Source organism: Pholcus phalangioides, unplaced genomic scaffold (genome assembly GCF_987345545.1).
Source record: "Pholcus phalangioides strain wild (caught in Gottingen) unplaced genomic scaffold, Ppha-v1.0 ptg000020l_1, whole genome shotgun sequence".
Lineage (NCBI taxonomy): Eukaryota > Metazoa > Arthropoda > Arachnida > Araneae > Pholcidae > Pholcus > Pholcus phalangioides.
The window spans coordinates 13,107,233-13,126,024 of record NW_028301613.1 but is presented as its reverse complement, the minus strand read 5'-3'; the positions used below and the strand labels follow the sequence as shown (position 1 = coordinate 13,126,024).

At 41.3% G+C, this 18,792-nt stretch overlaps 2 protein-coding genes across 2 annotated transcripts in view; one reads left to right on the top strand and one right to left on the bottom strand.

Annotated features, from left to right (window-relative positions):
* LOC149071018 (putative chitinase 10) overlaps positions 1–12,219 on the bottom strand; it is a 29,509-nt gene extending 17,290 nt beyond the window's left edge. Inside the window, exons 1-2 of the mRNA XM_089248421.1 lie at positions 11,663–12,219; positions 5,274–5,367 (exon numbers count right to left, since the gene is read on the bottom strand). Of these exons, the coding sequence (XP_089104547.1) occupies positions 5,274–5,367; positions 11,663–11,665 (97 nt within the window). The 5' untranslated portion in view covers positions 11,666–12,219. The remainder of the gene's footprint in view (positions 1–5,273; positions 5,368–11,662) is intronic.
* LOC149071017 (protein SPMIP1) lies at positions 2,954–17,410 on the top strand. The gene is made up of 4 exons (XM_089248422.1): positions 2,954–3,099; positions 13,917–14,064; positions 15,583–15,826; positions 16,019–17,410. Exons 2-4 carry the CDS (start codon positions 13,993–13,995, stop codon positions 16,216–16,218), a joined length of 516 nt encoding a protein of 171 aa, XP_089104548.1. The 5' UTR covers positions 2,954–3,099; positions 13,917–13,992; the 3' UTR covers positions 16,219–17,410.
* The last annotated feature ends 1,382 nt before the right edge of the window (positions 17,411–18,792 follow it).

Here is an 18,792-nt window from a genome sequence, read left to right as displayed (position 1 = left end):
CCTGTGAACCGAAGCTGCTTTTTCTTTAACCCTCCCTTTTTTTCTACATTCCAGAAAAATACTGTCAATGCCCCCCCCCCCATATTTATTTATAATGTATCTCGTGCATGTAAGATTGAAAGAGAACACGTAGGGTGTAGGGGTTAAAAGAGAAATCTCCAGTACATTCTCTTATCTACTTATCTATTACACTTTTTTCCCTTTTCTTCTTTATTTTTCTTCGCTTATTCTATATTTTTATTTCTTTCTTCTTCTTCTAACGTACGGTTAGGATAAGGTTACCAGATTCATCGCCGATTCGTCAAATAGAGATCATCCAACTTTGTTGCCAAAATCTTGTGCGCGAATGAGTTGAACAGGACGGTGATCAAGCTCAAAATGAGGAGCAAGTATTGCTGAGCACTCTTGGATGGTTCAATGAAAACCCGGTTAAATAAATGCCAGGTCCTCGTAAAACACGTGTTATTACCTTCAACGTTATCTTATGAGTATGAGCAGTATCGTCTTTATCGTCTTAACGGCTGAAGTCGGTTTGCGGCGGTTTTTCAAGTTCCGAGTCACAGGTCTCCCATTTGAAAAAAAATCTCTCCAAAGAGGGCAGGCAGACGTTCAACACGATACAACAAAGAATGATTTACGCGGGAACAGTTCATGATCATCCGTTAAGAAACTGCTTCTCAAGTTTCGCTCATTATTCTCACGATATCAAAGAAATACACTTTCATTTAACGTATTACAAAAATCTGAACTTTCCGATACTTTCCATACTCTTAATGACGACAAAAAGATTCAGATTTTGAATGTTACACCCACCTTGACCTATAGCAGAGGTTCCCAACCTTTTTTAGGCCAGGCCCCCAATAAAGCATATCTAAAAAATCTTGGTACCCTCCCGTACTTTTGCCAGGGGGTATCCCTCGCCCCCTCCGATGAAACTCCATAGTTTCTCCACAAAGTTTTTTGATTTTTTAAATGCAAGAACCTTTTTTTTCGCTTTGCCTCCTCAAATTTTGAAATGCGGGGTCATCGCCGTACCATTTCTGTCCACTTTTACTCGGTCAAAATTACTTGGTCAAAAGCAGTGGTTCTTAATCAGGGCAGGGGGCGGCTCGAGCTTACCCTCAGCCCGGGTGCAAAGCCTCATGTGCCGCCCCTAAAGACGACCTTGGCGGGAGACTGACAGGGCTCTTTCCTAGGAGGTGTGGGATTGATTGTGTGTTGATTTTAGAAGAAAGTCGCACTGTATGCGTGACCATACGTCCCGCTTTTCAAGGAAATGTTTCATTCTCGAAGCACAGAGTTGTCTTGCATTTTTTTTCCTTCCCGTCCGGGATTGTTTTGATTATGCCGGACAATTCAATCCACAAAACAGCACTTACTGATGAGCCATCATTACTTATACACTTTATTTACACGCGATTTTTATTAAGAAATTTGTTTCGAGGGCGTTTCTGGTGCTCCAGGGACCAGACAAGTGAGAAGCCGAATTATTTCCTTTGCATTCGTTTGACTGTTCCGAAAAAATTACTGTTTGAGAGAATCTAAAGGAACACTTGCCCTTGTGAAAGAGTACAATTTTGTTTCTGATGTTATGGTCATAGCCCTGTCTTTTTTCTCAAGTTTGGTCAACACCTCCGTTGTCAATGTATGGCTGAAAAGCGTGAAGTCATGTAAATTTTTACTGTTGGAAATTTTCAAAAAAATTTTTGTGTACAACGAAAGCCCAAGCTACCGCCTCTTACAACCTGCCGCCCTGGTGCACCGCACCCCTTGCACCCTTGCTTAAGCCACCCCTGAACCAGGGCTCCTGGAAGATAAGTCCGTGGGCTTGGATGAAAAAACAACTAACTCATTGCATAGGCAGCATAGGCTTTGACAGTTGGCGTCTAATTGAGAATAAGGATTTATATCGGGCTATTAGGTGGGGGCCTGCTATTTCTTTGAAAAGTTTCCCACAGCTGTAAGCGAAGGGAAAAAAATAACAGGCCATGGGGCCTAACAGCCCTGTAAGTCCTTATTCTCAATTAATTCATTGTTTGCACATTGCTATATATAGAGCATTATTTTGTCAAGGAGTTCGTGGCCTTCATTTTATGGGCACAGGGGGTCTGTGGCCTTGATGGTACTGGCACGAATTTTCCGTGGAACACACACAGCCTCGATGCGCTCCAGCTGAATAATGTTAAAATGGGCATTGAATTATCAAAGAAAGAGTAGAGGAAAATAGAATTTTCACACTCTTATCAGTCTTTAAGAATTTGAGCTGTGAATTTCTGATCAATATAATATATATAAAATGTAACTGTGAATTATAACCAACTTATAAGTATAACAAACTCTGGCTTCGTGTAGAATTTTTCGGAACTAATGGCACACGTGCTTCAGATTGACTACCCCTGCTGCCGCCTAGCGTCGAAAAGCATCGATTCGAGTTTTGTTTTTCAAGGGCGAAACTGTGAATTCTGACAACTTGATCAAATAAAACAAACTCTGGCTTCGTGTAGAATTTTTCCGAACTAAATTTGCTCACACTTATGCCATGACTTTTTTCCCCTCCAACTTCAAACAAGAAATGTTAACATTAAATTGGGTAGAAAACTCAAGGAGAGTTCGTAATAAAGTTCGAATTATCCAGAATTAACCGAGTTCCACTGTATATAGACCGCAAAGATGTCACGCAAGTCCATCTGCAACATGAAAGTTTCCACGTGCCTGTTGTCTCGTTAATAGCACGCGTGCTTCAGATTGACCACCAACTGCTATTACTGCTGCCGCCTAGCGTCGAAAAGCATCGATTCGAGTTTTGTTTTTCAAGGGCGAAAACACGCTGCATCTACCCTTAATGCGTTTGTGTTAAAACAAAAAAATTCCCATCGCTGATAAGAGTTTATTATTCAGCAAATAATCTTCTATCAGTGCATTAATCTTATCGCTGAACCGAACCGAGAAATGGCAGTCAGCTGAGCGCTGTCTGGAAAAAGGAAGAGAGAAAGGCTCAGCCTACATTAAGCGCGTGTTCGGGTGCCGCCATATTTGCGTGTGTTTGTTTTATTAGTTGGGAATTTATGTCTTGCTTTATTTTGTTGCCTTCGAAGAAAAGTGAGTGTGGAATCCATTTCATTTTTTCCCTTTTATTTATTTTTTTAACAAATACAGAGGTATGTTTTTTGCTTTTGTTTCCCCTCCCCTCCCGCTGGAAGCGGGTAAACGCCCTTCGCAACGTTAACCCAATTTCCCACTCCGAGAGAAAACCGAATTTCCCACCGCTACTTATTACTTTCGATCTGCAGCTCAACCGTGAAGTTTGTCTAGTTCAATGCTTTCTCTCACGTCGAGCCTCGTTTGTTTCGAAATGTGCGGCTGATGGACCAACGTGCTATATCCAACGTAACCCCCACCCCCACACCAACTTCTGTATCGCGCATGCGCGATCAGCACTGTGCCGTACATGAGTGGTCAAGGCCGGCAGGAGCGAAGGTTGCGATCGCACCGGGCCGCCAGTTATTAGTCACCGCAAAACTGTCCGATTTTATTGCATTGACTGCATACAATATTTTATGATGACTGATTTCAACGCGGCAGAACTCGAAATTCTATTGATCTATTTATGAAAATATGTTAATTTTACAGATACGCGTATGGTAGTACAGGGGTGTTCTCAACCTTTTTCAGCCGCGACCCAAAATCAAAAAAGATTAGCGTCGCGACCCAGTGTTTGTTTTTCGAAATTGGGGAAACCGTGACGCAATAAGTACATTTAGCACAGCTTAACAGGACTGTAAGAGGACCCACCTCGAAAGCCCCTGCGAGTAAAGTTTGGGTCGTGACCCATAGCATGAAAATTCCTGGCTGTGTAAGTGAACTTGTGCGACCCACTTCGGAAGCCCGTGTGAATCAAGTTTGGATCATGACACATGCCTCAAGAATCCCATACGTATCACAGGGGAAATATGGACGAGGTGCATCATGTAGTAGCTCTGAGTGTATTTACACGACCCATCTCGGAAGCACCTACGACCCAAGTTTTGTAAGATTTTTAGCTGGCTCCTTTTTAAAATATTGTTTTTCAGGGAAAAATTATAGTTTTAAGTATTGTTTGAACGTTTCAAAAAAAATATGAGACCAATGCCTAAGGCCGTCAGAGTCTTGTCAGCCTTTCCCATGAAGGCGGAAGGGGGGGGCATGATCTTAACAGCATCATGAGTCCTGTGGGAAAAGAGATTCTTTGAGCAAGTTTCTTTATAAGACTTGAAGTGCTAGTCACCCCCACACTCTATTCAAAATCTTATTTCATGTATTAGACATTATTGTACTTTGCATATGTTTTGCATATGAGGCTTCTTATCCATCGGCACTACCCAGTATTCCCATGCATTAATATGGCCCTGCTCTCTGAAACCTCCTCGGGAAGGTTTCTATTTTCACGAATTCGAATTCCAAGACTTCAACCCCCTTCACTTACGAGCGATTGGCAAGAAATTTGGATGATCTCAGTTTGACGAAATCGGCGATAAATATGGTAACCTTGTCCTAACGCAACCACGTGTTAGTAAAAAGGAAGGAGAAAGAAGGAAAAAAAAGTAGAAAATAAAGAAAAAACAAATTAAAGAAAAACAAGTATAAAATAGGTACAAGTATAAAAGATATGCTTATCTATTACAATCAAATCCCGTTATAGCGAACTCCAACAGACCAGAAAAATCATTTCGTTATAAAGGAATTCCAGGTTTTTGTATTGTTCCCATGTAAACTTATCCGGGGATTAGAAAAGTGTTCGTAAAAACGAGATTTTCGCTATAACGGTATTCGTTAAAACAGGATTCGATTGTATACTATACTCTCTCTCTTATTAGAGAGGTTTAGGACCAGGTTTCTTGCTCTCTAGGTCACTTTTTTGGTTATTCCTACATTTATGCTCACTCCCACCTCTTACACACAATTTGATAACTCAAATGCTTGCACCCTTCTTTTGGTCGCTCACCCCCTGCCCCCGTTCCTTATTCTCTAGGTCAGTGCTCCCCAACCTTTATGATATCACGGACCCCCTGTAATGAAGGTCAATGCATGGTGGACCCCCCTGTAGTGAGGTTCAATTTATAGCAATTCTGGAGAATTCCTTCGCGAAAGGATCGGCATTAATTTTCAAAGAGGGCCGGGGTCAAGTGCCATCTCGTCGGAGCGCAACTATATCAGACCCTCGAACGAAAATATCGCGCCAAATCTCGAAATTTCACTGAAATCTCGCGATTCATTTGATCTGGATAAGCTCTTACCTGAATCGGGTCTTTCTTTGTTGGCGTCGCTTGTGACGCTGGCGGCGATGCACACGAACACCGAAACCAGTAACGTACGGATAAATGCGTAGTTCTGTTAAAACAAATACGAAATTTCTAAATTAATGAGTAAAAGTTAAAAAAAAGAGAAGTGATAATTATTTTTAATTACTTCACACACTACTCATGTGTTTTTTAAAAAATCAATTCCTGGAATATGACTTGATAAAAGCTATTGAAAAAATTGTTGTTCGTATCGTAACAATAATCGGGATATTGTTTGGCCAAATGCGATACGGAATCGGTGAAACGAAAGCCAATTCGTCCCTTTCAGCCATTGAAGATAATCACATCTTCAGCTGAAACTCTCAATAAATCAGGGGTTCTTAACCTTTTTCTTAACCAAAATCGAAAAGATTAGTTTCGCGACCCATGAGGACTGTTCCCCCCCGCCCCAAATTACTGAAACCAGTGACGCAATAAGTGCATTTATAACACGACTGTAAGTGGATTTGTACAACCCATCTTAGAAATCCCTGGGTATCATGTTTGGGTCGTGATACATAGCTCAAAGAATCCCTAGAAGTAAGTGGATTTTAAAGACCCATCTCGGAAGCAATTGTAAATCAAATTTGGGTCATGGCCCAAAGAATCCCTGGCTGTCAGTGAATTTCAAAGACCTGTCTTGAAAGCAACTGTGAATCAAGTTAGGGGCATGATCCAACCCATCTCGGAGTCCTCTGCGAATCAGGTTTGGGTCGTGACCCGTAGCTCAAGAATCCATGGCTGTGAAGGGATTCGTACGACCCATCTCTGAAGTCCCTGCGACTTTCAGAAGTTTCGGTAATGACGCAAATAGCTCAAGAGCTCCTGGCTATGGATCTGAACGACCCATCTAGGAAGTCCGGCGACCCAAGTTTGTGTCTCGAACCGTAGGTTAAGAACCTCCGCAATAAATAAAGTTGTGGCCATGTTGGACCAAAATGGGAGAGGAATTTTAATATGTGATTCAGAATGTAGGGGGATCTGCTTGCCTGTCCCGACTCAAAAGTGGGATAAAATGCCTGACATGAATTGAGTCGTGCGAGCTGCGCGTTAAGTTTATCGTACACTATCAGTTCAATCAACTACTTCATAGCCCTAACCCTAACGTATTTATATTGACAAAGTTGTGCTTATTTCGTGTTATTGCTGGGGCTGCCATCTGACATACATATTTTGAAATGGAGATGGTAATGCTTGAATTTTCATGTCATGTAAGAGTATCGGGGTGTAGGTCTGTTGCTCACTGCGAAGAGACACAGTGGGGCCCCGTGGCACATTTCCTGATTACTTCAGTGGATCACAGCACGTTTCCAGATCATTCAAGTTGCCAACGGGGAATATTCAGATCACTTAAGCGATCCCAAGCATATTTCCAAATCACTTGAGCGACCCTCTGAAGTGGCATGTGGTATTTACTCAAGTGGCTGGCCGGCACATTTCCAGATCTTTCGAGTGGCCAGCGAGATCAGTTTTAGTGGTTCGCAGTGCACTTACAGACCCTCTGAGCTGCCCGCGACACATTTTACGGTGGACTTGAGCGGCACGCTGGATTCTTATAGATCACCTAATTGACTCTAGACACATTTTTAGATCACCCGAATGGCTCGAGGCACATTTCCTAATTACTTGAGTGGCCCGCGACACGTTTCCAATGGCCCGCACTCCCTCCCAGGATGTTGAAAACCCTTGATTTATACGGTCTTTATGAACTTTAAAAATGTCTAGTTACTTTTGATGCGTCCTGTATTAAATAACGTAATAATCGTCACCACCACCATCATAATTATTATGATCGTCTCCCACGACGAAATTTTCCCACTAATTTTCTGTAAGACATTAAAAATTTGTCACGGGGACGTAACTGTACCGTGACCGGCCCAAAAGCAAAGAGAAGTGCTTTCGTTATTTTCCCCGAGCACGGAATGTGTCACTCTGTGGCACCCTCGAGCACGTGTGTGTCGAAATCCATCATCATCATCATCATAACAGCTCCGGGCATCACTTTCGTTGTCGTCGCAAACTATTATTTCTCTTCTTTTCGCGTGATAAACTAAGCGATAGCAATAACGGAGGCCATGCTCCACAGAACACACACACAAAAAAAAAGCAATTTGTTATTCGGATTTTTTTTACCTCTTCCAGAATGGCAACACTGAGAAACCATTACCATATAGAAGTCGGGGAGTGGGAGGAAGAGACCAGACAGAAAAATGCATATAATATGATAGAGACCATCTTCCAATATACGTATATAATTCTTCCTCCTACCCGCCATTAATTCAATTTCTCCCACGGCACGGGGTGCGTTCACCTTGAAAGAATCGGACCAATTACATTATAGACGCGAGTCGTGAGCATCGACGCCATCTTAGGGGCAAAACTCCCGCATGTCGATGGCAATGAGATAACGTTGTTCTAAAATCCATGGGCTTGGGGGGGGGGGGGGAACTATGCGTGTGGAAAATTCTAGAATTGGTCTAGGATTCAGACCATTTGAAGTTGAATTATGCCTCAACAAATAGAATATTTATGATAATAAAACAATAATTCACTTATTGTTATCATAATTTTATCGTCATCATTCATTTTGAATCTACTGCTGGATGAAGGTCTCTTCTAATTTTTTTTCTTTCTTTTCATTTTACTCTGTCTGATGCTTTTGCTACCCGGTTGACTTCATACACATCTCGTCGATCCATCTTGCGTGAGGGCGCCTTCACGGACGTTTAACACCACGTGGGTACCAATCCAGAGTACTTGCGGCCCATCTGTTGTCCTGTCTTCTTTTACAATATGTCCAGCCTATTTTTATTTTAAACGTTTAGTTCTTTCCATGATACTATATATTTTTGTGTGGCTCCTTATCCAAGTGATTCGTTTTCTGTCTCTCCTCGTGATGCCTAACATACATTCTTCCATGTTCGTAGCCAGAAATTTCGTTCGGGGGGGGAGGGGACCAAAGTGATAGAACAATAGATTTGGCCATCCTTTTCCCTTTTTTCGGTCATTTTCTCACATTTCGAGGGGGGACCAGACACCCTATTTCCCCCCCGCTACGGCCTTGCATTTCTCCCCTGCTCCTTTCTGTTGCCTGAAGGCTTTGTATCGTCTTTCTTGTGAGTATCCCTGTTTCAAACCCGCAAGTCAGCGCTGGTAGCACACACTGGTTAATTAATCACTTTACTTTTCAGACATAGTGGCACGTGACTTCAGAATTATGCAGTTTTTGCCAAAAGTGCTCCATCCGATCCTGATTCTTCTGTTTATTTCATTAATGATTCCGTTGTCCATGGTAATTTCTTGTCCCAGGTATACATAGCTTTCTACTTCTTCTATCTGTATGTTGTTGAGCAAGATATTCTTCTTCAAAGCAAAAGAGTTGAACATAACTTTGGTCTTTTGCAGATTAATTTTTAAACCCACCTGAACACTTGTCTTCGTCAGTTCTCGTATCATATCTTCTAGTTCGTCTGGATTACTGCTGATAACAACAATGTCGTCGGCAAAACGCAAGTGTGGTTGAGAAATTCTCCATTTATTCTAACTCCTATCTCATCCAATCCAGTTTTCTGAATACTTCTTCTAAACTGGCGGTAAAGCGCTTCGGTGAGATAGTATCACCCTGTCTGGCCCCTTTTCCAAGTTTAATCTTTGCTTTCCCTTTATCCAAACGAATAGTTGCAGTTGCTTTGTCACATATATTTTCTCAATGATATTGATGTAAGCCTTCCCTACCCCAATTACATCTAGAGCTTCAACAACAGCAGATGTGAAGACAGAGTCAAACGCTTTCTCAAAATCAATGTGAATCATAATTTATTTCATTGTTTATAGACTACATTTTAAAAAAGTTGTACTTTTTTGTGATTTAGTGCAAAAATTTAAATTTTCAAACTGGCTAAACCATTGTTTTTCCACCGCCGGTCTGTCGGAATTTCATAACAGTCGGCGAAGCATTTCGCCAAATTCGTGTAGCCACTTCAGAATTTTAGATTTAATTTTAAATACTATACCACATCTATAATATAGATACTAATCTATGATATACGTACTAGTATATAGTATTATTAGTTTGAATTTCGGTTCCAGCCGTCAACAGGTCTGCGTATTATTTTTCCCCATTTGTTTATTTTTCGCTGGTCTGCAAATTATCCCTACTATTTGATTTGTCTCCTATTTATTTATTTTTTTGTCGGCCCGCAAATTATTTCTGCTATTCACTTATTTTTGCCAATCCGCAAATTACTCTTTTACTATTTATTTTTTATGCTATTCATTCAATTGTTGCCGGTCCGCAAATTACTACTATTTGCTAATGACTAATTTTCTGATATCTACTATTTTCTAAATACTACTATTGAACCAATTTATTTTTCGCCGGTCCGCAAATCAGTACTACTGTATTTATTTTTTCTCCCGTTTGTTTCTTGTTGGACCGTAAATTATTTCTCTTATTTACTTGATTTTTCCGGTCCGCAAATTACCACTATTTATTTTTGAAATTTTTTCCGGTCTGCGAATTACTTCTACTGTATAGTATTTATTTTTCTTCTATTTGTTTATATTTTGCAGGTCTGGAAATTCCTTCTACTGTTCATTTTTTCTCCTATTTATTTATTGTTAATTAATAATTACCAGTCTTCAAATTAATGGTACTATTTATTTTTAGCCGACCCGTAAATCACTACTATTGTATTTATTTTTTTTATCGTGTTATTTTTTGTTTTTCGCCAGTCCGCAAATCACTCTTCTACAGTTCATTTTTTCTCCTACTTATTCATTTTTTGCTGGTTTACACTACGTACTTCGTTCTCTCTCCTAATTATTTACATTCTGCCCGTCCGCAAATTACCTACTTCTACTATTTATTTTTTAATTTATTTATATTCTGCAGGTCCGCAAATTATTTCACTTGCCGCGGAAATGTTCAACTAAACTATTTTCATAAGTCCGCAGTTGTAAGAAAGTTGTACAACACATGGCTAAACTAAATTGTAGTATTCCTCTGTGGCTAGAAACGAGTTGTCGGAGTTTTTTTTAAAGGTAAACGAATTCTCTGAATATTTTGAAGCAGCGTTTCCTTGATGTCCCAAAATTGGGTTTTGATAATCAACGTGGATGCTGGATGAATTAGTTTGAAATAAAACGAAGGATTTTTTGTCTTTCTTTTTTTTTTTCGGGAAAGGGGGGACAAATTGAACTTATTTTTTAAACTCCTTTAGATTAATGTTTTTCTAATAAGCACTAGCCACTTGATATGTTGTCACAAAGGTTACCGAAGATCACATGCGCAAACTCGAAATTCTCTAAAAATCAACACTAGAATTTTATGACTTTAAATTAAAGTATAACCCAACGAGATAAATGTATGAGACTTTATTTTAAGGGTGAAGAATATTTAAACTTTAAGAAATGTCAAACTTTTTTCAGGGATGAAAATTTACTTAATCTTAAGAAATTAAACTTTTATATATATTTTTTTCCTTTTAAAGGATGTCAATTTTCCGGGACATCAAACTTTCAAAATTCAAGGAATTGAAAGAGTTTGAAGAATTTTCAACTTCAAGGAAATCTTGATTTTAAGAAATAGCAAACTTTCCAATTCTAAGAAATGCTATAATACTCAATTTTATAAATGCTATAATACTCAATTTTATAAATGCTATAATACTCAATTTTATAAATGCATACTCTAAAACTTTAACGAATGTCAACTTTCAGGAATGTCAAGTTTTTCAACTTTCAGGAATGTCAAGTTTTTCAAGTTTCAGGAATGTCAAGTTTTTCAAGTTTCAGGAATGTCAAGTTTTTCAAGTTTCAGGAATGTCAAGTTTTTCAAGTTTCAGGAATGTCAAGTTTTTCAAGTTTCAGGAATGTCAAGTTTTTCAACTTTCAGGAATGTCAAACTTTTAATTTCAAAAATATCAAACTTTTCAACTTTGAAGAATGTCTAACTTTACAATTGAAAGAAACGCCATACTTTTGATTTTCAAGGACGTCAGAATATTCAACTTTCAGAGTTAACAAAACTTTCTTCAAAAGGACATCAAAATTATTTTCTAAGGAAATGTCAGTTTCCACTTTTCAGGAATGCTCAATTTTTCAATTTAAAAAAAAAAAATCCAGATTTTTTCGGTTTTGTTTTTGAGAATGTCAAATGTTACAGTTTTCAGAAATCTCAAACTTTTCAGTTATAAGCGATTTGGATTATAAGCGATTTGAAAAGGTCAAACAGTCTTTCAGCTGTAAATTCAGTTGCGCATCTATAAGAGCATATCCAACCATAAAGAGATAACTTTATCTTGACTACAATAAAAACAAATTAGCGATAAATGTATACTCACCATCACTCACAAGGTGGATGATAATCCCACTTCAATGGAAATAGAATCGATTATCACGATAACGATAATAATAACAACGACCAGAAGATACCGGCGGTAAACGAGGAATAAAGAAAAAGAAAGATGGCAGAAGCGGCTTCTATATTAGTCACTGTCATCACACACAAAGAAAGAAAGTCGTCTGCTCTCACAAGTAAAGAGGCTTCTTGTTCTTGTTTAAAAAAAAAAAAAACGCGGCCCTATTTACTTATTCCTAAAAGAAAGAAAAAGAAACTGATGGGCGAAAGAATTCGCTAGAAAAGGAAAAAGAAAATAATAAAGCCTCAGGCTAAAACATCTCGAATTCAAACGAGGATAGCCCGCCTATGATTCGACCGCATTTTTTAAAAAAAAAGTCACAAAACTTATGTCCTCATCAGAAATTTGATTTCGGATTTAACCATCGAGCAGACGACATGGAGCTAATGTGAAGCTTATACCGTCGGAGCAGACGATCAGTAATCAAAAAAAGGGGGAGAGAAAAAAAAATGGCCGCTTGCTTGAACACGATACCGATTAAAGAAATGAACGGATGTTAGAAAATAGGGTCACTGAAACAAAAAAATAAATAAATAAGTAAAGTATGATGATGAGCTTAGGTATGCGTTTTTTAGTTCTTCCGGAGATTATTATTATATGGTCTGTGAATCCACACTGGAATGTTTCCGGCCTAGTGAGCAACATTGCTGTAGCTATATGTAGATCCACCATAAAGAGGGGGGAATGAAATTCTTGTCATCGAGAGGGAGAGAGTGACTGACAACATCCGTCACAAGAGGATTATTGTTGTTAACTTCTCTCACTATGACTTTCATGTTTAAGGGACATGATTATCGAAGGTCACGTGACGGGTGGGGGAAAGCACACGTGGAATTTGGTTTTGATCTGTTCTGCTTAAGGTCGGGACCTACATTACCGCACTGTGACAGAACTGTAGCGTGTCCGTTAGTCGACCCTTTCCGGCAAGAAAACCCACACTTTTCCAAGCTCATCCGGATTACTGCCGTGTGCGCTGACTACTCGCGTTGACTGAGCTGCACCAGTATTCAAGACTTTTTTTTTTTTACATTTTCAAGTGAAATAAAATGCTCGGTGGTTTTCGCGACTGTGATTTAGGATTTACAGTGGATGCCGCTTACAAAGTAAAGTTTTTCAAAACAAAACCGCATTAAAAATGTCGTAAGTGTGAAAATGCTTTAAACAGGGAATCTCTATGAGTATTAATTAATGACCTGACTCGCTGTGGTGATGGCACTCAGCCATGATCAGAACGCAAGGCACGTTCGTTACTATGACCAACCCCCCCCCCCCCCACTCCACTTCACGGATCCGTGTCTGAGCAAAGGCAGGCATCTTCAGCTTCGAATGGAGCGGAGGCAGGCAGATCCAGGAAAAGCGACTTCTTTCGTCGGCGCATTGGATCATCCCGTACTTTATGCAGGCAAATCTATCCCATATTATTCGGCACCTTAAAGCTGAATAATATGGGATAGATTTGCCCCCCCCCCCTCCTCTGGATCCGCGCTTGACCATGATTCGGTGATAATTGAACAGTCGCCATGCGCTGTATTGTGCCATTCATCCACCAAGTATTTGCTGGGACTCGGCCGAGTCGCGAATCCGTCACGGTGCTGTGATGTGTGTCGCGACCTTCTATTGTACGGTTTAAACCTTACACCAACGGGTATTCGATTCTGATCGATGCGTTTACGCACGATTCGCAGCGACCCCATTCCAAAGCACTGTTTCTCAACATTTTTTCCTTCATGGACACCCTTTAGGATCATATTTTATTCTCGTGCCCCCCCCCCCCCCCAACCAGGAGTGAGACATTTTCTACTTATTGAAATAATTTTTTGTGTGTAATTACAAGTGAACAATTTTTTTTCTTTTTAAAAAGCCCATTTTTGGACCCCTGAGTTCCCCCATCCCTCTTTTAAACAGAACAAAACAAAGGCTGGACCCCTGAGCTAGAGCACTGGTATCCAACTGGTGTTCCGTGGAGCCCTGGGGTTCCGCATGATGAAACGCCACAAAACTCTTGAAAATCCCGGAAAGCTTTCAACAGAATTTTTGTGACGGGCCGCCACTGTAACTCACATATCTGTCACTGTGCGGGCAATTGTATCGAGCCTAGACCTTTCGCTACTATACAGTGACTATTGTTTTCCTCTGATAACGATTTCACTGATTTTTTTTTTTCTTCTCAACACAGTGATTCTGGAAGGTGAAAGGTGACTTGGAGATTTCGCATCTGGCTGAGTCCTGGTTTCAGACTTCAGAAAACGGCGATGGCTCGAGATAATGTATTCGATCCGATTTACCAGAAAGTCTTCGCCGACACCGTAAACAGAGAAAATGCAGTACGTATAAATTGTACAAGGTGATTCTAAAGGGACAAACTTTAAGAGGTGATATAAGACTCCTAAACAATCATTTTCGGTCATAGAATGTACGGTCGAATCGCAATAGCAAAGGCGGTAGGGGTGGTTTTAGAGAGCGCGAAATAGCGCTTCACCAAAAGCAAATATCTTATTTTTCTGTCGGATTTTCTGCAATATGTGCAATCAAATATTCGAGGGCGCAGGGTATCGTAATGTGGTAGGCAGGCGTGGATTCAGGACGATGTGTGTGGTAAAAGGGGGAGGGAATTGCGGAGGGCGAATCACGATTCAAGTTCATTGAATCGTCTCGTATTTTACAGGACATACAGATTTTGTTCGGCTGTTATAAGGGGTGATCGTTCCTATACCCCCTAATCTTGATACGTGTCTAAGCGAAGTCAGGCACCTTCAACTGCGAATGCGAATAAAGCAGAAGCAGGTGGCATCTTCAGCTGAGAATGAAGCCGAGGCAGGCATCTCCAGATTATAATGGAGTAAAGGCAGACATCTTCAGCTGTGAATGAAGCTGAGGCAGGGCAGACATCTTCAGCTGTGAGTGAAGCTGAGGCAGGGCAGACGTCTTCAGCTGCGAATGAAACTGAGGAAGACATCTTCAGCTGTGAGTGAAGCTGAGGCAGGGCAGACGTCTTCAGCTGCGAATGAAACTGAGGAAGACATCTCCAGATTAGAATGGAACGAAAGCAGACATTTCCAGATTAGAATGGAGTGAAAGCAGACGTCTTCAGCTGCGAATGAAGTGGAGGGAGACATCTTGAACTGTGAATGGAGTAGAAGCGGGGGAGGGGGCTATCTTCAGCTGGTAAAGTAGACGAGGCAGATATCTTCAGGTGCTAATGAAGCCGAGGTAGACATCTCCAGCTGGGAATGGAGTGGAGGCAGGCATCTTAAGCTGCAAATGGAACGGCGGAAGATATACTCGGCTGCGAATAGAACCGAGGCAGAGATCTTCAGCTGTGAATGGGGCGGAGGCAGACGTATCCAGGGTGATATGTTGGAAAAGCGACTTATTATGTAGGGACATTGGATCATTTATTGGATCATCATCCGTATTTCACGGGACAGAATTAATTTCTCCCACATTATTTGGATCTTAGGAGAGGCGATCGCCCCCATCCCCCTCTGGATCCGCACTTGGAGGTAGGTCTTTTCACGGTGCAACCCTAGTAACGCAAATTCTACAACAAGTCATTATACCGTTTGATCATTGCTTGGCGCAGAATAACCTTGAGGGTCTGCACTAATAAAAAAACAAACACCAATCGAATCCGATCGCATCAAATCCGTCGGAAAAATATATTTGTTTGTGGTGAAGTGTGCTCTTTTGAAAACTCTCTTAAAACACCCTCTACCGTCTTTGCTATTGCGCCCCTGTAAATACGCCTCTTGTGGGGTCGCGCACGACGGCAGTCACCAGTCACGTTCCCTCTCAACACATCACCACTGACGATATTTTTTTAACCGTTCTCTCCTTTGCAGATTCGGACACGATGGCAGAGGGAATACTCGTCCCGGACGTCAGAGTCATCGAACGGAGACGACTGCGAAGAAGACCCTGTCACCCTGCCCTCCACGGTTGTCCACAAATCCAACGTGGCCAAAGAAGAAGAGGAAAGTTCCAGGCCAACGAGAAAAGCTTCAACCGCAGCTACCAGGATGGCATCCGATCCAATACCCGTGATGCGAGACGTAGCCCCGGAAACCCGGAGTCTCCTTTACCAAGGTATGATGACAATGTCGATGAAACGACGACGCTTTGAACTCACTGGAGTTTGAACTTCGTTTTCATGCTCACAAATGGCAGCACAACACAAAAAATGAATTTTTTCATAGATTCATTGTTGATCTGAATGTGGTGACGCCATCTGTTATCGAGCGCATACAGCTCAAAGTATATTTTTCTTGCTTTTCATAGGCATCAGTTGCGAGGGAGGAGGTCGCGTCCGGTACCTCAACAACCGGAGACGACTGGACCCGGAAGACAAGTACACGTTCCCGTTGTGCAGTTCCTGGGATTACGGTTGGCACCAGGAGCAACCACTCGCCAGGCCGAGATTCGGAAAGAGGCAGATCTTCCAGGAGGACTTCTACAGACTTAACAATTCACACAAATGACCATCAAACATTGCAATCATGAAAACGATCATCAATCATCATAAAAGATCTTCCAAGTAATCAATCGACTTAACATCGTCACATTGACTTTGAATCATCACATTGCATATTAACATCAAATTCTGTACATCTGGAGATCGAGCCCCCCAGTGCGTCCTTCTGACGGACACGCATTGCGAGTCCCGGGTTCGAACCCCACCGTCAACACAGTGGCTTCCCACTTCAAGGCGCGAATGCGAACCGATCTTCCCTTTAAAATGTCTCGCCACAGAGAGCAACAGGCCTACGAAGGTACAGTTATTCAATCATTACACTTCACTCACGGTTAGAAAAATTTATGGCAGGTCACAGCACTGCACATAGCAAGCATTACACAGAAACAAACTTCACGGTAGGTTCACAACACTATCACGCATATTTCAGCATGCACCAATTCGTTTGAAGTTCCGCAGAGGAATGTGGTGAGGTGTATGTGTGGTTTAGTAGCAGTAGTAGTTCGTCCTTATGAGATGATCAAGGGTGACCATATTTTCTTGGGGCAAAATGCGAGAAAGTGGGATCTCAAATATGGAAAACTTGAGCCAAATGTTTGCCAAAACTGAGCAAAGTTGCCAAATCTGACTAAAATCACAGAAAAATCTCTATTGGCGATAATGAACAATTCTTGATCCATTGTTTCAGACACTGTAGATCCACTATGGCAGCGGTTCTCAACCGGCGCTCCGCGTGCACTTCCCAGGAGCTTCACGTCTTTTTCAGTTCATCTTGTTTTGATAAAAATAACAGAGAGGCCTCTACAGGGGCTCCGTCATAGAAATTAAATACTAAAAAGGGCTCCGCGAGTCAATAATGCTTGAGAACCACTGCACTATGGAGTGGCCCTTGAGAAAGTCTGGCCTGAGGACTAGGCTGGCTAATGAGCTCTAATAAAGATCCCAGTACAGGGACCCCGGTGATGGATGTTGGGGGGGGGGGGTTCATGGTTAGCAACGTACACGTGGATAAATGAACCGAAACTGTCTCGAGACGAACAGGATATCAACAACACGTAAAGAAACGAAGTACTGGACGACTCCCTCATCAAATTGGAACTGTTACAGCCCGTGTGGAAAATTACGAAATGTTTAAATATGCAGACTCGCAAGAAAAATAAAAAATGGCAACTTAAGTTACTTGCCGTTCAAACTGGTAACTTTATGCGGAAAAATCATGTTTTTATAGCATAAATATTGCATCTTTTTACCCTTAAAAATGCTTCCCCCCCTCCCTAAAAAAGGGGAACGAACCAAGGTGGCACATGCTATCAATGTTTTTCTTGTACGGTTTTATGCGTAGATCAAGAATATATGCGATAGCGATGACAAAGTGGGAGCCACTTAGACATTGTTATCACGTATATTCTTTTGAACTACGCATAAAATCGTACAAGAAAAACATATTCATCCTCTGCGACCTCACGTGGTACCATAAAAGTGCTTGGCTCATGGACTATCGTAGATAAGAAGGATAAGAGAGTTTTCCCTTAGAGTCCTCTTTTCACCTTCACCCTACGTGTTTTCTTTCTCTCTTACATGTATATACAGTCGAATCCCGTTTTAACGAATACCGTTATAGCGAAAATCTCGTTTTAACGAACACTTTTCTAATCCCCCAGATAAGTTTACATAGGGACATTTTTAAATAACCTGGAATTCCTTTATAACGAAGTGATTTCTACGGTCTCTTGGAGTTCGTTATAACGGGATTTGATTGTAGTAGAAAGATACATTATATGTGTGGGGGGGGGGGGAAATCCTTATATAACAGGGGTATAGAAAAAGCAGGGAAAGGAAAAGCACTTTCCGTGGATAGGATTACTATCAGTGGCGGCTCATCGCAAAAGTTCTGGAGAAACTGCGATACACCCAGGCTTTGTCGTAAGAAGCAACGTAAGCACTTCGGCCTCCCCGCGGGTAGGGCGGACATCTTCGAAAAAACCAAAATTTATTGATACGACAAAGATTACATATAGTGCATCGTAAAAAACATTATGTGGATCGAAGAATGAAATAAATCAAGTGAAAGTGCACAACGGGCACTGATGAAATAAACAGTTATGCAAAGTTGTATAAAATAATATCGCAAAAGGCGCAATTAGAAGTTTGATCGATCAAGGATTGTATGACAGAAGGGCGGAGCACCCCATTCCACTCAGACAGTCTAATTCCCTCTTGAGCACTGTTGAAGATATTGGAAGTTTCTTCGGGGCTTCATTAGATTACGGATTCATCCTGATCCTCGTTTCCAAACAGTGCCACCAGCGCGCTGTCAGGGTGAAGACCCGGCGACCTCCTTAACTGGGGCGCTGGTACCGGAGAGTTGCAAGAGCTGGAGGAGACGGATCCATCCCTTATATTCTCTGGATGTTGCTCAAGGAATTGCACCAATTTTCTTATCCTTTCCCTTGATTCTTCTCGACGTAATATGCCAAGCATCCATGGTCCATCCATGTGGAGATGGGCAGCCGGTGAACGGAAGTGAAAAGGCATCGTTTCTGGACAGCATGTGACGTAGAGCTGGGGGCATGCTAGGCTC

What these genes read in the sequence shown, in the direction of transcription:
- LOC149071017 (XM_089248422.1), top strand. Translation starts at nt 13,993, where the DNA reads ATGGCTCGAGATAATGTATTCGATCCGATTTACCAGAAAGTCTTCGCC. An exon ending in CCGTAAACAGAGAAAATGCA is followed by an intron (nt 14,065 to 15,582) that starts GTACGTATAAAT and finishes TCTCCTTTGCAG; the next exon opens with ATTCGGACACGATGGCAGAG. An exon ending in CCGGAGTCTCCTTTACCAAG is followed by an intron (nt 15,827 to 16,018) that starts GTATGATGACAA and finishes TGCTTTTCATAG; the next exon opens with GCATCAGTTGCGAGGGAGGA.